Genomic DNA, 16737 nt, shown 5'->3' on the forward strand with positions numbered 1-16737 from the left:
ACAAGGGAAGAGGTAGCACAGAGGATGACAAGGTATCAGGAGTGTCTTAATAGAAAAAACTAAAAGACATTTTATCTAAAGACTAAGACTAAAATTAAAAATAGCTGCCAAAACTAACACTGATTTTAACTCAAACACAACTCAGTTTTTATCACTTCTATTGTAAGTATTTTTCCTAATTTTGTCTCTACCCCAAACTATAGAAAAGTATCATTAGTGGTATTGATAAGGGCTTAGATCGATAAGGAGATCAATAACAGTATTAATTTCAGTAAAGGCCAAAAAAAAACTTTTTTTGCATATTAATTCAAAATGGTAGATTTCCTGTTGGAGATAGAGTATTGGCCCAATAAGCTTCTTTGTTGATTTGCCCACAAAATTTCATCAATCTACAACAAAATCAAAGGAGGAGGCTTTAACCTTGAAAACCATTAGGGGGCGCTATTAAAGTAATTCTGAATGATCACACAAGAAACCCCAACAATATCAAAATTTTCACAAGACCGGATGTACCTGCAAAGGTTTCCTGAAAATTCAGAAATGTTAAGGCCCTCAGAAATCCATGCAATGACGGCAAATGATAATAAAAATAATCAGAGCGACTACACTTAGGCCCTCGCACCACTCGGGGCCCTAATAATGATCCCCATCCCTACCTATGGCTCACATAAGTCTCGTCAGAGGTAAAAGGTCATTGCTGGGTGCGCGAGATTTAAGGCGCTGAGCCAAAACATGATGGAAAGGGTCATCATAACAAGCAGCAGAGCCTCAGTGAACCAAACTCTAACGTTAAAACCGGTCCACAGACTGATTCATGCTTCATTTTTACCGATCCAAGGCTCCACAGACCGACGCACTCAGACCTTTGATGTCAGGATCAGTTAACCAATCCATATCGGTTCATATTTACAGCACTGTTTGTTGGTGAAGACAATTTAATTGATGGTGTTGATGAGAGGTCTCATGTTAATGATTGGTTGTTTCACTGTTGAAGTTTATCTCATCAAAACAACAAAAAAAACTCTACACCATGTGCATCCTCTCTAACACTGTATGGCAGCACCTGTGTCTGATCGGACGTCACCTACTGATGTCGCTTCATCCTGTCTAGATCTTTGCTTGTGTTGTACTAACTCTCACATGTCAGTCGCTTTGGACAAAAGCTTTGTAACTCCATCCAGTGTTGGCGTTGGCTTGCATTCAAGTGCTTGGCTATGGAAACCCATTCATAAATGCTCCCGCTGCATAGAGTCAATGCTTGCCAGTGGGAGTTGGTGTTGGCGACTTCTATGCACTGCTGGGATTCTACATGGTCTCCCACTTGTGGCTTAGTTACTTCCACTTTCTAATATCACTTACAGTTGACTGTGGAATATCAAGCAGGGATGAAGTTTCCTAAACTGTCTTTTTGCAAAGGTGGCATCCATCACAGCACACTGAGCTTTTCAGAAGGACACATTTAGGATCACAAAGATGTCTGCATGGCTAGGGGATGATTTTCTACACCTGTGCCAACAGAATCTGATTGAAATAGCTGAATTCAATTATTAACAGGTGTCGCCATATACTTTTGTCCATGTAGAGTGTGTTAATGCATGTGTCAAACAGGCTGAAAAAGCATATTTTGATCATCTTTATCTTTCTTTTTTTAACACAGGGCCTACAAGACCATTGAGGATGAAGATCTCAAATTCCCGTTGATATACGGGGAAGGGAAAAAGGTACGTTTGTCATCTCCATCCTCGTGCTTCTTCTCCTGAATTTAGAAGTGCAGAGAAAATGACTCGCTCTAACACTGTCAATCTGACACACACACACACACACACACACACGCTACATGCCTGCCAGCCAACCAGAGAGTGGGCGAATACTCGGTCTCTGATGTGCGAGCGATAGTGTGCCCGTGTGTGTGTGCTCACCCTCGCTAGAAGACAAAAAAGACGGTCCATCTGTTTCACTCCAGCAGCTACATCCAACACACACACACACACACACACACACGGACAGTCAGACAGACACACACCACTCGGGAGATGACAGTCGTCTCTCTGAGAAGTGGAGTTAATCCCCACGGGGACAGCAGGGGAGAGATGAGAAGACAAGACGGAAACTGAGAGCAATCCACCAGCTAAATTGCACAAAAGCCTTCATACGCTCTGTCATGTCAGGTTTTGTCATATTTTCAATCAGTTTGGTTTGATGCAAAGAGAGACAGGAGGGAGGGGTGTCCATCAGAGTGGAAGACACTTTTGACAGCCACACACTGTAATTGTGGTCCGATGAATGGCTTTTGGATTCAAAATGAAAAAGAGTTTCCATACAGAGGAGAAAACGAGGAAGAATCACGAGGAACAATTTGATCATTAATGGAATAAAGAAGGGGTACAGCCCCCAGACTAGGTACAGACCACTCAACAGGTATGAAAAACCAAAGCTATAGGTTGTTTGCAGTCACGTGATCCAGATGAGGTGCAAATGTCAGATGGGCAGGAAGAGGGGGACAGCCGTGAGGAATGAATGGGAAAGTAGGAAAGTTACGCTGCTTAACTGATTTGCCTGGCATGGAGGCGATCAATATCACAAATTACTCAGTCCTGCAGACCTCCTAGCGATGTGTAGATCAGGGGTTCTCAATCTTTGTAGTCTGCAACCCCCAAAGAAGGAGCCAGAGACCGGGGACTCCCACTGGACCTGAGGGTGGTTAAAGCATAGTTGAACACAGCCATGCACAATCAAGAATAGACATGTGCAGACTTACATTGTCAGGATTTTTTAAGCATGACTTTGATTAGAGCATAATCTCACCAAATAACCATGTTTTTATTTTTCATTTAGCCAAGTTTATGCAGATATTTTTAAAAGGAAAAAGTGGTAAAATATACCATTTGAAATCATTTAAAAATATTCAGTTTGTTTTAAAGCATCTGGCGACCCCCTCTCAGTGTTTAGCAACCACTGGTCTAAATGAGCAGTGGTACTCAACTGGTCTTGCCTCAGGACCCACCACCACATTCGTGTCGACCAATTGCGACCAATTTTTCTAAAACTATTCAATCATAACCAAGTGTTTTTGATGAAAAATGCTGCGGTTTTGACCCTTAATGGAAGAAAACATGAATGAACAAAGAGAAAGGACAAAGCAAGCAGGTTTGAAAAGTGCATTATCATGGGTGCACATTATATTCTACTCAATTTTCCTCAGACAGCATGGAAATTTCTCAAGGAATTTTCCAATTATCTTGGGAAAAACAATTTTATATTGCGGGGAGAGAATATTTATAAGTTAGAACCTTGAGAAAAAGACCTACATTACCTCATTATCACTGGAAAACCTAATAAAATGTAAGGATGTACTGTATATCCACACACTTTTGAAGACTTTTTGCGACTTTTTTTTCTTTACACCCACTGGAAAGAGCTTCGCAACCCACTTTTGGGTCCCGACCCACCAGTTGAGAACCACTGGTCAAGGGTCTTGCACTGAGGTAGTTGACTAGCTAAGCCCCTTTAACATCCTCATTTTGACCCAAACTCCTTTTAATTTGAAAAGTGATATTTTATCAACCAAATAAACATTGTGAGGTAGGCAACTGAGTAATGATGTAGCGCTTAAACATGTTCTACTAAGCTGTAGCTAGCTCCCGTTTGAGTACCAGTTTCCTCTCCTGCATATTTTGTTGTTATTAAATCCACATTTAAAAAGCCTGGGGACCAAATGAAGGGCCATTTGGGTGCCAAACAGCCTACTCTACCGAACTGAGCAACATGATCCAGATCTCTTAAAGGAGACTGATTTCCCGTCACAAACAAACGAGAGTGGATGGACATCAACTGTGGAAACACGAGTAAGATCAGAGTTTAATCAGGGTGTCTGCAGTGCCTAAAAGTACTAAAAGTTGATCATTCCATTTAGCCAAATTCTGGCTTTTTTATTTTTGCACTTTGAACTCTTGTCACAGTCATAAACAGCCAGAAACCTGCCTTTTTTGAAGTGTTTCTCTATGCAGAAATCACTTCTTGCCCCCCAGCTGTACTGCCAGCAATAACATTCTCCAACACTCAATTTCCGACAGCAGGTTGAAACCGTGTTATTGGCAACATCAGGCCATTTGAAACCCCTCATAAAATGCTATGTAATGTCAAAATGTAAAAGAAGTCCATCCTAATGGCCTCCATGTCTTGCAGGCGCGTGTGCTAGCAACCATCGGAGTGACCCGTGGACTCGGTGACCATGACCTCAAAGTCCATGACTCCAACATTTACATCAAACCGTTCCTGTCCTGTTGCCCAGAGGTAAGATCCAGAACTGCACGTAATCTTCAACACCCTCCGACATTTAGGTTTTAAATACAGGGGGTTTTGGGGGGAAGAAATGGGCTTTGATGCAACACTGTACACAGCTGTAGGTTTACTTTTGCTCTTTAAGTTTGGATAGGGCAGGCATTTCTTTAGTGGGGACATATGTTTCTTTGAGTTGGGTATCTGAGTGACCTCCCCAAGAAAATTTTGTGGTTTAACACTTTATTTCATATGCTTAGATGTGTTTTAATGCCCTTATTTGTCATGAAATTGTGTTTATGTTTGAGGAGAAGAAGAAAGATAACGGTACTTTTTCATTTAAATACTTAAACATCTGGTTTCTCCCTCTAACATTAATTTTTCAAATCACTAGTCAGTCAAATAATGCTGGAAACGTTTAAACGCTGGAAATGCTGTTTCAAATAATGTTTACATGCTGTAACCAAGATGTCAGGGGGCTGAATATTTTATGGTCAATTAGATAAAGATAAAGAGACAGGAAAGAGAGCGAGGAATGGACAAAAAACAGTAACAGAGTTTTGTTCTGTCCTGTCTTTTTCGGCTACGTTGCTACTTCCTGCAGCTCTCATCTCGTCTGTCTGCTCCTGCAGAGTTCAGCTCACTCCTTCAGTCAGGTTGTGGGTTGCCAGGTCACAGAGACAGAAGGGCTGAGATTTTATGTTAATTTAAATCATGCATTTGTTACACGATTTATACTCAATCTGGCAACTTTGTAACCTAACATGCCAGATGGATGTGTTTCACACATCCATCTGGAAAAACTTCAACAGGAAATGTTTGAGAAAAGGCAGAGGCTTTGAAAAAAACTCTGAGTATGATTGGCGTAATGTTCTGTCTGTCACATCTCTACGGGCCAATCAGAGCAACAAAACATGTGACGTAGCTGCTATCGAGCTACGCGTGCACAGCTACTGAGGAATAATGTGAAACATGGCGACTATAGACATGCAATGGTGGATTCACCATTGAAAAACAAGGAAACAGGCATATCCATCTGCTTTGCAAGGTTAGCAACTTTGGTGTCCTTGGAGAAACATGCAAAACGTCTGTTTCTGTTTTAAAGAATTATGTAGAAGAGCCATAAAAATGACGAGTTTACTTTGAGAAATGACTAAATGGGAGTTGGGTGGGACATGGCCCAAAAATGTGGGAGAAACCTGGGAAAACTGAGCAGGAATGATCTTCTAAAGAGGGACACTACTAGTACAAGATGATAGTGCAGATTGTTGGCCCTCCTTGCAAAAAAAGTCAGAAAATCTCAGTTATCAGAGGGTTCTAGGGATTATCCTGTCAGATTTTCCTGTGTTGCAAGGTGTGCTTAGAGTGATTTTTTCCCCTCTGTTTTTCCCTGGTCTGTTCAGACCACATTTGGAGCCGAGATTGTAAATATTAACATGTTCAATAACTGCATTGAAAATCCTGTTGTGTGAGAGGAACACCAAGCAAACACGAGCAGCAGTCGCCAATCAGGAAGCAAACTGACCATAGTAGGAAGCACAACTGACAGTCATGGCAATGATAGTAGAGTTTAGAAGGACCTCAGAAGTGGAGGACCAACTTGTTGATTTGAAACAACAACACAAGAGTTTGTACTACAAGTACTGTAAAGCAGTGATTCTCAAATATTATTTGCCTAAGGCACACCTGAGCTAAAGCCCAAATCTCAAGGCACACCATCTTTATATCCATGCAGTGTCTCCTCTTTAAATCTTCTTAGAGTATTTTAGTGGATATATAGCCGTAATAAGAACGCATGGTTGTTCAAATTCACAATGCTACACAATTTTGGAGGAACTGAATCACACACATACATTCTACTCATATTTTTTGCAGCATACATTACAGCCTTATTCACAGCTGTTATTAAAGCAACCGTTTGTAATGAATCCCAAACTTTTTGTACCTGTTATGTCATTTTTACACCAGATTATAAAGCCATGCATATAAAACAAAGGCACGGTGAGAAAATACCAGAACTACTACAGATAATGGTGATTTTTTTATTATCTTTGTTACTCGTATAGTGATAGTAATCATGCATGGTTGTAGAAATTGCCAAGGCACAGCAGATTTTCAAAACATTTTGTTGGTTGTAAAGAACTAAAAATGGTCATTTGTTGAATTTGCAGCATTAGGAGGTCATATTTACAGAAATCAAAGTTATTTCAATCAAAAACATCTGAACAGGCCGAGTTCCATGTTAACATAGGAGCCCTTCTTTGATATCACCTTCACTATTCTTGCATCAATTGAACTTGTAAGTTTTTTGAGAGTTTCAGCTTGAATTTCTTTGCAAGATGTCAGAATATCCTCCCAGAGCTGCTGTTTTGATGTGAACTGCCTCCCACCCTCATAGATCTTTAGCTTGAGGATGCTCCAAAGGTTCTCAACAGGGTTGAGGTCATGGGAGGATGGGGGCCACACCATGAGTTTCTCTCCTTTTATGCCCATAGCAGCCAATGACACAGAGGGATTCTTTGCAGAATGAAATGGTGCATTGTCATGCATGAAGATCATTTTGCTACAGAAGGCACGGTTCTTCTTTTTGTACCATGGAAGAAAGTGGTCAGTCAGAAACTCTCTATACTTTGCTGAGGTCATTTTCACACCTTCAGGGACCCTAAAGGGGCCTACCAGCTCTCTCCTCATGATTCTGGCCCAAAACATGACTCCGCCCCCTCCTTGCTGACATTGCAGCCTTGTTGGGACATGGTGGCCATCCACCAACCATCCACTACTCCTCCATCTGGACCATCCAGGGTTGCACGGCTCTCATTAGTAAACAAGACTGTTTGAAAATGAGTCTTCATGTATTTCTGGGCCCACTGCAACCATTTCTGCTTGTGAGCATTGGTTAGGGGGGGCTGAATAGTAGGTCTATGTAGGATCGCAAGCCTCTGGAGGATCCTACACCTTGAGGTTGGTGGGACTCCAGAGGCACCAGCAGCTTCAAATACCTGTTTGCTGCTTTGTAATGGCATTTTAGCATCTGCTCTCTTAATTTTTGATTAGTTTGTCTGGCAGAAACCTTAGAATCATCAGTACGATGATCACGCTTAAGTTTTCCTGAAATATCTAATGTCTTCATACCTTGTCCAAGGCATTGCACTATCTGAGGCTTTTCAGCAGCAGAGATCATTTTTTCTTTCCCGTATTGCAGAAACCTGTGGCCTGCTTAATAATGTGGAACATCCTTCTTAAGTAGTTTTCCTTTAATTGGGCTCACCTGGCAAACTAATGATCACAGGTGCCTGAGATTGATTTCAGTGATCCAAAGAGCCCTGAGACACAATACCATTCATTAGTTTAACTGAAAAACAACCAAAAAAGAATGTTTTTGACACTAAAATTAGGCACATTGCAGCACACATGGCTGCTTTCATTTCACTGACAACACAAGGATTTATTGATAGTAAATTTATTTAATACCAGGATATATTTTCATTTATCCACAAATGCTAAGCATTCTGTGACTCAGCTCTACAGCAGTGTGTAAGAGAGAAGTAATCTCTGAGCTGAAAGCATGCACTTGTGCTTGCAGAGGGCAGAGCTGCAGCAAACACTCTTTCTTATATGTGACTATTTTGGAACATTAAACCGCCATGTGGCGTGTAGTCCTCTGAAATGAACTCACCAAATGGAAATCTTCCTACATTTGGCATTTGGCCGATATTAATTTCAGACCCTGTACTGAGTGTTTACTCACCGTGATGAGTTTCCTCACAGGCGGACTCGTAGGCACACACAAATGGAGCCAATTCAAAGAAATGTGTAATACATAGAAAGAAGGTAAACACAAGAGAGAAAAATTCACACATGCATATTAAACCAAACGGTTCATTATAATAAAAAGAAATGTTGCATTCCTGTAAATTGATATGGACGGCATGCTGCCATCTTTTTTGTCATACGGATATTTTTATTAGAACTGGCCCACCAGTATAAGGTCTGCAGATTACCTCCAGTATAAAAATGTACACTTAACCATGATGATTTACAATATCCTTGCAGAGTCATAAATTAGAAAAAGGAAACAGTAAAAATAATATGATAAAAAGTAAGGAATGTAGGAGAAATTTGTGTTTTCTCTATATTTTCAATTTTGCATCTCACCTCCAATTTCCACATACAGCAACCGTGCCGCGATCCGCCGGCGAATCGTATTGCAGAGCAAATTGCTCCCTCTCTAGTCTATCAGAGCATTTCCACAGCTGGCGCTTCAGACCGGCAGTGGCGCATGCCTGGAGCGCCACTTCACTCCGCTTCCTTCGAGATACGCTGCAGGTCTATTTTCAGCGCCGGCCACTACCAAACCGTATCAATACCCGTCATTCAGAAAGCTCCAAACAGGAAGTCACCAACGTAGAACATCCGGTCCTTACAAAATACAACACAATGTACAGTATCCAGATGGTAAATCCTCACTATATCAACGTTTGTCTCGTCCTGCCGCGAGAGGAAGGGTCATCGAGAGGTCAGTGGGTCACAGAGCTATAATGGCGCCAATGATGAGGAAAAGTTAACTTTTGAGGAAATTTAGCCAAAGAATTTTACATAAAACCACAGATCCTTTAAGCAAACATTAACCTTTTAATCTTATAATGTGCTAGACAAATGGCAGAAGCAATAATATCATGGACTTATACTGGAAAGGATGATAAATTAACCCTAAAAGGTAAAATTGTCCACTGTTGACATGCTATTTCTGCGTTAACTCGCAGTTCTCCCCTGATCTCTGCCCACTGATCAGGGCTGCACGCCACAGCGTAGCGCTCTAGACTTACTTCCAGTGGGCGAGGTCGCTCTCCTTTGGTAGGAGCAAACCCGTGGTGCTTCGGGGTGCACACGGGTTTCCTATGTGGAAATTGCGGGTCACAGTTATGGATTTGACTGTTAATTTCATATTTTGACCTTTACATCTCATAACTTTGACTTTTTACCTTTCAGATTCATAGTTTTAAATTTTAAATCCTATGTTGATCTCTTAAAGTCATGATTTTGACTTTATTTTGTCTTTTGACCTTTTTCAACTCTTAACTTTGACTTTCATCTCATTTTTTTTACCTTTAAAACTCATGATTTTGAATTTTACTTCATATTTTGACTTTTAAAACTCATGAATTTGAAATGTTATCTCATATTTTGAGCTTTAAAACTCATGATTTTGACTTTTATCTCATTTTTTTGCGTGATAAAAATCATGGTTTCAGTATTCTATCTCCTATTTTGCCTTTTAAAAACATCATTTTGACTTTAAACGTCATATTTTTACCTTTAAAACTTATAAGTTGGACTGTTTATCTCACATTTTGAGTTTTTATCTTATCATGTTGACCTTTTAATCTCAAAATCCTTTAGGTTGACACTCAATGGTTAAATATTGACCCTGTTAGGCCCTCAGGTCAGACCCAAATTCAGAATCCGGCCCCTGCTGCGATTGAGTTTAACACCCCTGCTTTAAGTCTTATACATAACAGGAGTCTGAAGCACTCACGCTTGTAAAAAAAATCCAATCACTGATTAGATTTCATTGACTCACTGTTTCTTCTTTATGTTGCTAATCCAGTTGACAACACAACATAGAACCACAACAGAGATGTCAGTCCACTCTTTTTTGCATCAAATAAGTAATTAAAGCAAAACTCAGAAATATAAATGCTTAGGAGATAAATCAGCCTAACAGCTAAACATCACAACAGGATATGACACATATTGTATATTTTAACCTTTAATATTTTAGCTTCACTCCCACACAGCTGCTGCTCTGTCCATCATCATACAGGAAACACTTCTTCTTTGAGAAGTAAACTTGAAGACAGACTTTAATTAAGCAGTGTTATTTCTCCTCTACAGCATTCAAAATGTAATCTTTCCCCGCTGTGGTGATATTAAATCTGAAACCTACAGTGAAAATAAAAGCTTGCTTCTAGACTTCCAGTTTCATTCTTCATACAGCAGAAAGCTCAGCGTTCAGCCAGACGGTCACACTGAGCCAGACAGCAGCCCGCTGAACAACACAAGAGCTATCACTGTCAACAAGAGCGGGGGGATTAGCCTTACTGCTGACTTTAAAACAAAAAAACAAAGCCTATTCTAAACCGTACCAGTTTTAATGAGCAATCTAACAATCCCTCACTGGTGAAGTGCATTAATAACATCCTGGTTTGCTGATTCATTTGTCAGCTGTGCATGTTAGAGTGCTTTCAGTTTGTGAGATGTTGTCCTCTCTCCTCAGTATCACCACTACAGGTCTGACATGAAGGCTGCAAAGTTGAGCTGACTTTGTCTCCTGTTCCCACTGTTTAGCACCAGTGCTGGCAGCCTGCCAGCTGCTGTCAGTCCAAAACAAACAACAACAACAACAACACGCCTGTTCAGATGGACCAGGGGAAATTGAGCATTTCTGAAATTTGCCAAAGACAATTATCAGTCTATGATTATTTAAAACTACAAAGTAGGCTTCTATAAATGAAGTGGACTAATGTGATGTCACTTAGACATTAAAGGAAACTCATATTTTTGTAATGCTATTGTGATTTTTTTATTTGAGAGTGAGCACCTTTGCACACAGTTTGATGGCTTATTATTATTTCAGTCCTGACAACAGTGTCACACTCCTACAAGAATCTAAAGGTGGGATGTATTGTTTTTTTGAATAGCTTTTTTTCAGGCTCAAACTGAGGCAGAGGTGGTACCAGGGGGTTCAGGGGTGAGAGAAAAAAATACATTTAAAAATTAATAAACTCAATCTAGCACATTTTTAGAGCAAAATTAATGGGCTAAATATTTGGGGGAAAAAATGCTTTTCTCTTTAAACAATGTTGTGCTCTTGTAGTAACCAGAGACGGACTGATTGAGGACAATGCAAAGTGAAAATAAATCTGTATTTAGGTTTGTTGTGTGACAGGTCACTGGGTTATGAACCCCCACGTCAAATTGTAGTCAACTAAAACATCTCCAAGTTTATGAAATGAAGCTTCAAAATCATGAAAAATGAGGCAGCAAAATCTGCTCTAAGATGATGTGGGCGTGTCTATTGAATGAGCTGAAGCCACGCCCACTCAGGAGAAATACAATCCTCTCAAATAATCTGAATTGAGGAAAGCAGTCATGTCATTTGCCTTCCTCTTGACCTTTTGTTGACCTTAGAAGAAGAGACAAAGTCCTTTTTCTGGCTCAGATCTCTGTTATGATGCTTTAAATGATCCATAGACCACTGAGGCTGTTAGATTTGGCAAATTTACCTCACAATGAACAAAAAACAGCATTTAACTGACTGTTAACTTTCAATAAGACAACAGCTAACAACAGACTGGACTGAGATGAACTGCTCTGTGATTTTATATTGTAGTGTTAGAGGGGCGGGGTCATTCCCTACTGTGGGCTCGTGACATCACCAGCTCACATATTTGCCCCGCCCACATGAAACCAAGCCAGGAAAGAGGTGAAAAACTTTCACTCTAAATCCAGAATTCAGTCACATGTAGAGCTCAGTGTTTTCACATGTTTACAGCAGCCATATTCCAACATATCTGGAGTGTTAGGACAAAAATTTTGGATTTCACTTTACAGGGTCTTTAAAGGGATACTTCAACATTTTTGCAAATTCACCCATTGCCATAATTCCTATAGTCTTAGTAATAGGTTTGTTTCCTTTAGTTGTCGGTGCAAGCTGTTTCTAGATCTGGAGGGACTGATATACCAGCTGCACAGCTAATGCTATGGAAGCAGACGGTATTTTTTGCTTTCCCTCATCAAACTCATCAAATACACAACCCAACAACTCCAAAACGCTCTCGTGGACACGTTGTGACCTGCACATTCACCACGAAAGTCAAAGCATGCTGCTTGACCAACCTATTCAGCATCTTTTGAGCAGAGCTTTCTCCACCAACTAAAACTGTGGATCCATTTTGCCTTAAAATGATAACATTTATGATGATAGTGTTCCTGACTGGGATGTATTTGTTTGTTTATCTGGAATTAATTCAGTCAAACCAGCCTGTAATGGGTGGTGCTGCTGCATGAAGCCTTTTTTGTCACGACTTTCCTGGCGAATAAACTCAATATTCTTGAGGACTCCTTAGTTTTCTTATTAGTAGATTAGTGAGAGTTGGTCCCAAATTGAAGTAAAGTTTGTCCCAACTGTATTTTTAAATTCGTTTTGTATTTCACTGTTGATTTTAGGATGGGCAGGTGATAATGATTGGTTTCCTGGGAGCTTCAATTTCTCCAGCAGCTGGAGGAGCCTAAATGATGGGCTTTCTGAACAGCTGTGATAAATCTCTAGTTAGACTTTCAGACGATTGCTCTCCATGAAGTGGAGCCTGTTATTTTCACAGAAATTTTCCACTTTTCTTCAGAGATGCATATTTTAGTTTTATGTTGATGGTGTTTGCTGATTTCAGATCTTGAAGCCCTTTATAAAATCTTAAAATGATTCTAAACCCAGAGTCTTCTTTGTAGGTACTTCTTAAACTTTACAGTGGCTGTTCCCAAATGCTTTGGAGTCTTTAAAAATGAGCTGTTTATGTAATGTTGTACTTGGAGAAATCAAAAGAAGTCACTTTTGTTAAACCCATGCGGTCTTTTCAGTGTTTGAAAGGTGCTTTATGTTCCCTGTAGGGGTGTGAATCTCTCCTTCTCAAGACGATTTGAATCTGGATTCACAGGCTACAATTCGATTAAGTGGCGATCCATTAAAATACAGAACAATTGGGTCCGATCCAATTTGGTTCAGTCCAATTTGATCAAAAAAAACTTTTTACTTTAACGAAAATTGCAAAAAGATGGAAAACAAGATGATTTCATAATAGTCTAAATGTCTATGAGCTTATTTATAAAAGAGACTAAATCTCAAGCCTCCTGTTCTGAAATTATCTTTAAGAAAGTTTTCATCACACAAATGCCCAGCTGTCTCACTTTGACAGTGAATTTTGAGATAAATATTGAAATGAATTTTTAGTAGTACATACTTTTTTGTCCTTCTGTACTTGTTACTTTCTTGACATTAATCCTGATAACAGTAAAAAAAATTTTAAAATGATTTATTAAAGTAGAATGCATGGTAGGGATGTTGTTATTGGTGTGAATTACAGCGCAAAGATGTATCTAATGAAGTGGTCAGTGAGTGTATTTACAGATGATGAATTTACTGTTATCTGTTTATGCTCTACACATTATGCAAACATTCAAGTGTTTTTGTGGATTTTTTTTCATTTTACAAAAATCCTAGTTTTCTTCTTCCTGTATGTGGAGCAAGAATAAAGAAATAATCATCCCTTCAATATATAACCCTGCAAAGCAGATGGATTCACCCGTTTCCGTGTTTCTCACTGGTGAATCCATCTTGCAAAGCTCCCGTCTGAACCGTTTGGGCCCGGTTAGAAAGTGACAAGACCAATCAGCGACGAGGGGCAGTGCTTTCGTTATGCAGTTCTCTGTAAAGTTTACTCCTCAGTAGCAGCTACATCAAGTGTTTTGTTGCTCTGATTGGCCGGTAAAGATGTGACAGACAAACATTCATCCAATCACCCTCTGAGTTTTTTTTCAAAGGCTCTGCCCTTTCCCGAACGCTGTCGATGTGAGGTTTACTAGATGGATGTGTAAAACAAATCCATCTGGCGTGCCAGGTGATTAAATATAGCGATTGATATCAAATTTGCTATATGAGACAAAATCGTAATCAGAATTTCCTTTTTTTTTATTGTTTATCCTTAGTTTAATTCATCTAATATTGTGTTGGTTATCATAAAGAATGATGTATTGCTTGTGTTTGTTGAACAACACTTAGATGAGGAACCTGAAGATAATCACATATTAAATTGCAATCGCAATATTGGGAAAAAAAATTTAAATTAAATTATTTTTCACAAATTGTTTAGCTCTAATCTGTAGGTAATAGGTGAGTGGACAAACACCATCATAAATGTCACTGGTAAAACACGTTTTTGAAGTGCATTCACATTTTCTCTACAGATGCCGACCAGGAACTTGTGGCCATTTAATGATTATTTTTAAAAGTCTTTAATCTGCCGATTAAATCTGCTAGCCGATCAATCAGGCCTTAATCACAGGTGACACTGACTTAAAGGTGCACGCTGCACCAGGATGTCCTCTTCCATCATGTTCGGTAAACCATGGTAGTTTATATTGGTAGCTCCCTTAGACTGAGTCAGTAACTTCACTCATGGTGCAAAAGGTTTTAAAGCCCAAAGGCCCAAAAAATCAAAATAGGAAAACTGAAATAGTTATTTTGGATTTGTATGTTGACAAAACTATTTCTTTAAACAAACTTATACTGTTCAGGCTTACAGTGTAGTTTTAACAGGACTGTCTTAACTACTTTCTATCATAAATAAAGAGCCACCCTGAAAGCTTTTAACCCTTTACCTACTGAGTCTAAAAATGGCGATTTGGACATATTTTGTTATTATGGCTGTAAAATAGTCAGGAAATGCCCTAAGTCTGAGAGCTTTGGTCCCTTTTCCCAGGAGTACTTGAACTTGACTTTTCAACATTTGGTTAATGATTATTGCACATTATATGAATGTGTCAGCAGTTTAAAAGAAGAAAAACACAAAACAGATTTGTTTGTCACAGCTTTTATGAGAAGAAATGTTGTTATTGCTCATGAAGTTTTGATTTGACATCTGAAATGTGAACCTGTACATGTTTACAACCATCACCAGTCATTTTTTGAGTCTAGGACTCTGGGTGTGCAAAACACAGTGCAAAAGATAACTATATACATAGGCGACAATTAGTGCAAATAAAGGTGGAAAAATGCATTCTAACATTCTCAAGTAACATATTGTTATTGCACATGACAGACACGCACAAATGCCACTAACGCTATTTGTAGAAAACAAAACACCACTCTCCCTCGCTCTCCTTTTACTCTCTTCCTTCGCTCTCCTTTTCTCACTCGTCTTCTGTCAATGCTGCCGTTTTTGCGGTGCTGTTCGACATTACCGTAATATATATACAACACATCACATATTGCTGGAAAGCACAGATTCTCGGCTCTCTGTCAGCATTAGAATTTTTTAGATTGAGCAAACTTTCGAGGAGTTACAGTGTTGAGAATCTGTGTAGGAGTCTTACGAAACTTCTGGTAATTTGCTATGGTGTTTTGCTATGAATGCACACGCCATATGGTTGCGAGTACCGTAACGAACCATATATGTGCGCATGCCCACAATTCTCAGCTTTCCAACGCCTTTGGAATTTTTCTGATGGGACAAACTTTGACAGAGTTACGGTAATAATACTCCGGACATATAAAACGCAGCAACGGCACCGGCACAGTATGTAAAGGGTTAACAAACATCGACTATGCTTAAACCAAAAAGTGATCAACTGTGCACCTGTACCCTCTGGATGTTTGTGAGTATAATTCTGAACAAAGTTTAACGTGGTAGAAACAATTATTGTACAGGTTAAACCTGTGCTGCCTTTGTTATTGTTCAGTATTTGTGATTTATCCACCATAAATGGCTGTAGCTCAGACAGAACAGACTGAACTGTCTATAAAGCTGACAAGTATCAGTAAATATCTACATTGACGTCGTGGCTGTCTCCTTAAACCCCCTGACTCTCAGATTTTGTTTTTATATTTAACAAAGTTATTAATAACCCCTACCTTGTTTTGTTCTGTTAATTATTAAAGCTTAATTCTGTCACATGACTTCCACTTCCTCTGCCTTTGTCTTATCACTGAATTATCGAGAGCTAGTATTTCACACCAGCTCTGTCTGAAAAGGTCTTTTTGCTGCGGGAGAACTTAAACTCACCTATACAACTGTCTGGCTCTGCTTTCATAGCGCTTTCATCTCTGGGTCTAGTTTGTCTTATGGAGTTTTGCATTTTTTTCCCTCCCACAGCTCTCTTCTTGATCTTTTATTCATTAACGCCAGGGTTCATACCGGGTTCACAAAGACTGAACCCCTCTCAGTACTCTGACAGAAGGAAAGACACACAAACTGCTCTATCACCTCACAACAAAGGTTTGACGGAATGAGTCGCCCTCAGTGATGGGAGCTGTGCTGGGTTCATTTAGTTGTGGAAATGCGGTTCAATCTTCTGTACGAGGGTAAGGTCAGCAGAGATTCTAGTATCAAAACTGAAGCAGCTTCAGGTCAGGGTGAGTGACCTTACCAGCCAATCAAAGGAATCATTCTCTGATTCTGAGCTGCTTTCAATGGTTAGATTTGTGCGTTTACAATTACTCAGTAACTGAAGCAGGTCATGTTTCTGATTGAGCAAAAATAATATAAGCAATCTGTGAGAAAGTGAGGTCAAAATGCAAACATCTCTAAAATTTACCATCTGAAAGCACCTGAGAGAAGGTTTTAGTTTGTTATGAGACAGATGCCTTATGAAGAGACACTTTAAAACAAAAGAGACCATCAGCAG

The 16737-nt window shown here is 39.6% G+C and overlaps 1 protein-coding gene across 1 annotated transcript in view; it reads left to right on the top strand.

The window, feature by feature from the left end:
* Positions 1-16737, top strand: part of LOC121505821 (protein phosphatase 1H-like) — a 65359-nt gene that overhangs the window by 43181 nt on the left and 5441 nt on the right. Inside the window, exons 7-8 of the mRNA XM_041781373.1 lie at positions 1658-1721; positions 4186-4293. Of these exons, the coding sequence (XP_041637307.1) occupies positions 1658-1721; positions 4186-4293 (172 nt within the window). The remainder of the gene's footprint in view (positions 1-1657; positions 1722-4185; positions 4294-16737) is intronic.

Source organism: Cheilinus undulatus, linkage group 23 (assembly GCF_018320785.1).
Source record: "Cheilinus undulatus linkage group 23, ASM1832078v1, whole genome shotgun sequence".
In the NCBI taxonomy this organism is placed as follows: Eukaryota; Metazoa; Chordata; class Actinopteri; order Labriformes; family Labridae; genus Cheilinus; species Cheilinus undulatus.